General features: G+C 49.6%; 1 protein-coding gene across 1 annotated transcript; it reads left to right on the forward strand.

The window, feature by feature from the left end:
• Positions 1-585: 585 nt before the first annotated feature.
• LOC133913714 (probable glutathione S-transferase GSTU6) lies at positions 586-1,650 on the forward strand. Its single transcript, XM_062356937.1, has 2 exons — positions 586-950; positions 1,036-1,650. The coding sequence occupies exons 1-2, from the start codon at positions 612-614 to the stop codon at positions 1,429-1,431; spliced, it is 735 nt and encodes a 244-aa protein (XP_062212921.1). The 5' UTR covers positions 586-611; the 3' UTR covers positions 1,432-1,650.
• The last annotated feature ends 2,532 nt before the right edge of the window (positions 1,651-4,182 follow it).

Below are 4,182 nucleotides of genomic sequence, written 5' to 3' on the forward strand. Positions count from 1 at the left end.
TTCTTTATGGATCTCTCCAACTGCGGTAGGAGGCGCACCATGTTCTCCTTGGACAAGGGATCCTCATCCTCCGTCGTGCTACCCCTAGGTGCTTGTTGCGCGTGCCGAATGTCCATCCAGCAACAACCATTCCAACCATTCCAGATGCAGCGGCCCAGGAGCGCTTTGCGAGCTTGCACAGCGTCGGGGCACGAATGGAACGTGACCACAGCCTCGACACAATACGAAGTGAGCACATCAACCCTATCTGCGCCATACGGACCAAAGACCTGGTACAGCACCTCCGCGGTCACTGGATGCAGCACCTGACTCACAGCAACACGACGAACGCCTCCCATGGCTGTCTGCCGACGGCTCGGCATTTCACCGAACACGTGGTGGGCGATCGGCACCGATGGCATATTGTTAGCAACTCAGTACAAGAACAGAAGGGGAACCAAACTGAGCGCTTGTCTTTTTTATGCAAGGACGACAAGACGCGCGGCGCAAAGACTAATCAACTCCGCGTGCATCCGAGGACGCCAAAGCAAATCCAAACTGAATCACTTCCAGCAGGTTACGTGTATTTAATCGGCGGGTTCTTAATGTTGACCAGAAGCGGTGGGGAAACTATGGACGCCGCCGGAGCTGGAGCCGTCCGCAAGATCAAGGTGCTGGGCGCGTGGGCGAGCCCGTTCGTGCTGCGGGTGCGCGTGGCGCTGCACCTCAAGGGGCTGGAGTACGAGTACGTGGAGGTGGACCTCGCCGACAAGAGCGAGCTGCTCCTCGCCTCCAACCCCGTGCACAAGAAGGTCCCCGTGCTACTCCACGGCGGCATGCCGGTGTGCGAGTCCATGCTCATCGTGCAGTACCTCGACGAGGCCTTCTCCGGCGCCGGCCCGGCCTTCCTCCCAGCCGACCCACACGACCGCGCCGTCGCCCGCTTCTGGGCCGCCTATGTCGACAACGAGGTAAGGAAAAACCCGCACTTCTGTTGGCCATGGGAGGCTGGGATTCGCTTTGACCTGATGTGCTGCAGTCTCCGACCGTGCGCAGCTGCTGAGCTCTTGGTTGGCAGTCTACGCTGCGAGGACGGAGGAGAAGGCAGAGGCGGTGACGCGAACGCTCGCGGCGGTGGACGTGCTGGAGGGCGCGCTCGCGGACGCGGAGTGCTCCGGCGGGAAGGGGTGGTTCGGCGGCGACGGCGTGGGGTTCGTGGACATCGCGCTCGGCGGGTTCGTGCCGGCGATACAAGCGTCGGAGCCGACGACCGGGCTTAGGATCGTGGACCCCGACAGGACGCCGCGGTTGGCGGCGTGGGTGGAGCGGTTCTGCGCGCTCGACGCGGCCAGGGCGGCCATGCCGGCGGTCGACACTCTCGTTGAGATGGGCAAGAAGAGGCTCGCCGAATCAGAGGCCGGGACGACGGCGGCGGAGGAGGCGAGCAAATGAACGAGCCGTCAGACCTTCCCTTTTCCGACTCTGTTCGGCACAGAAATAAATCAAGATTAGCTACTCGTATTGTATTAGGGCTTGCTACGCCCGGACGTCCAGTTATATGCTAACATCAGACGCATATTCTACCGTTTGATTGAACTATATTGACAGTCTTTGTATCATTCGATCATGATAAAAATCTCCCACCGTAACATATGGAGATGTTTCACGCAATATTCATCTCAATCTACCTTTTTTTTCTCAGAGGCAACAAAATCAACCGCAAAAATTCTAGCACCCCATAGTAAGGTCGACATCCTAGGTCATTCTATTGCAAAAATTATAGTAAGATATGAACAAAATCAAGAATTCACCACTAACAGCTGACATACGAAGTCTTAAATAGATGACGCAACCCTTCGACTGAAACAATAACAATTGGCAGTGCAACAAGAAACAAATGGTCCTTGCAATATACTAAAAAGCTTAGGGCAACAAGTACCAAAAACAAAAGAGATTACAACAAATAGAAAACATTAATGTAACATTTCAGAATAACTAATGAAACATAAAAGTAACACTGGTGTAACATATTGAAATGCAGTTCAAAGATCTCAAATAAACAAATTTAAGATTATGCAACATTACAACATTTCAAAATATAACTGACAACATTAGAAAAAAGTACTTGCATCATCTAAGGACAGAAGCTGAAATATCTGCATCAAGCAACCATCTACAACATACAGATCTGAAGGAGGGTACTCAAATATCAAACACCTATTGGGACAAGTCGAAAACATTGTTGCAACATGACTACTCAGAACGTGGCACACAAGAAGCTATGGGAATGCTCCGGGATCGATCCCACGACCTCGAGCTCGTTGCATCTTGCTTCTACAAATTTTTCTTGGCCAAGACCGGCCACCGTACCAAATCCACGGATGGAGCCACCGGACACCTCGGGATTGTGTTGACATGAAAAGTTGTCACACCAAATACCAAGCACCTCGTGTGTAAATCGAACAGAAACCTCCCTGGAAGAACCAAAAGTTTTGGCCTCCCCGATCGGAAGTTCCGGTCTGAATCACCCAACGGGTAGCATTGTTGTCGTGACACCGTAACGTTGGACCTTTGTCGACACCCACACTCGGGAGAAACTACTGTAACAAATAAAAACATGTATTGCAATAACAAAAATACATTCCTGCAACATCACCAACAAAGATGCGCAAGAGGCTCTGGAAACGTAGACGCATGGTGAGCGAACCTGCGAGCGGACGAGTGCGCTGATCATGCGATCCGCAAGCGAGACCATGAGCAAGCGGGCGAGCGCGTGCGATATTTCACTTTGACGGATGATACAAATTTGTGGGCGTTTTCCTTCACTTGAGATGGGCCTGCACTCAAGAGCCAGCATCAGATTTTCCCCCTTATCGGACGTAAGATGAGGAGCATTACCGTATTGTATTGGAACATTTAGCTTGTTACGCCGTACAACGAGTGATTGCTACAGATTTGGTGAACCTTGGTCAAAATCTAAAAATAGACAACATATCGGATCGTATTTAAAAAAAAAACATGATAACGCATTTGTAAATATAGTATGTGTATTCGGCACTTTATTCACCGAATACGGGTTTTCGGTACACCGTGCACCAAAAAAGAGAGGATCCGGGTGTGTTCGGCACCTCATGTGCCGAATACAACACTGTGCACCATATTCGGCACATGAGGTGTATAGTGTCATATTTGGTACCTCATGTGCCGAATACAGCCAGGCCCTACGGTGTTGTCGCCTTTGCCGCATGTTGTCCCTTGTCCGCAGGCAACAAAATTGGCAGATGAACAAGTACGAATCAATTATTATTGTTGCTGAGGCCCGTGACCTTATCCATGTTGCTAAAGTGTTGAACGGTGTGGCAATATTCCCCATTATATTATTGATCTCAAGATGCATAGTGCATAGCTGTTGAATAACTAGATCTCAAGATGGCGGTGGAAAGTGGTGACATAAATTAGCGGAAGAATGCTAGTTGCGTCAGTCAATACTATTAGGGTAAGATGGTTGTCATCTCCGAGTTGGTGATGGAAAGTTGTAAGGATGGGTACAAGTAAATCCACCATCATCTTCAGGGTCATCAGTGTCCTCCGCAGATGGAGGTCTCGGAAGGAGGGATCGTTGTTCCATGAAATCATCATCGTCGTTGTCATCTTGAACTATCGCGATAGGAGCACATCCTATTTTCTTGTTGGTTGTACGCCATCTCGATGTAGTGCGTGAATGTTCTCTTCTAGTGTTCCTTGAACCTTCTGCTGTATTACTACTGGAACGTCGAGGCATTGGTGGCATGAAATCATCATCCTCAACATCCTCGTCATTTTCTGATTGAATAGTAGAGAGCGCCCCTATACCCCTTAGGTTCGTATATCTTCGTCGTCTTCTATGTGAACCAAGCATCACACTCCCACTGAAGAGCATATACATCACCAAGAAGTTTGGGATGCCTTTATTGATCAACTCTGCATGTTCCGGGAACACCTAACGCAAAAGATGAGCATTCAAATCAATCAAAAAAAGATAAGTAAGGTGAAAAAATAGAAAATGACGAACCTAAATGTAGGATGCATACTGGTCGAACAACATCAGTATCCTTCTTTGCCTCCTAGAGAAACCTAGCACAGAAGGATGGTCGGCTAGTTTGCACACCCTGAGATACCTTTGACGCCGCTCGTGCAAGAGTGCCCTAAGATCATCGGTGGTTA

This window comes from Phragmites australis, chromosome 1, assembly GCF_958298935.1.
Source record: "Phragmites australis chromosome 1, lpPhrAust1.1, whole genome shotgun sequence".
Taxonomy (NCBI): Eukaryota; Viridiplantae; Streptophyta; class Magnoliopsida; order Poales; family Poaceae; genus Phragmites; species Phragmites australis.

Excerpts from the sequence above, each read along its gene's own strand:
- LOC133913714 (XM_062356937.1), top strand. The coding sequence starts at position 612 with ATGGACGCCGCCGGAGCTGGAGCCGTCCGCAAGATCAAGGTGCTGGGC. Across the intron at positions 951-1,035 it reads CCGCCTATGTCGACAACGAG|CTGCTGAGCTCTTGGTTGGC; the intron begins GTAAGGAAAAAC and ends GACCGTGCGCAG.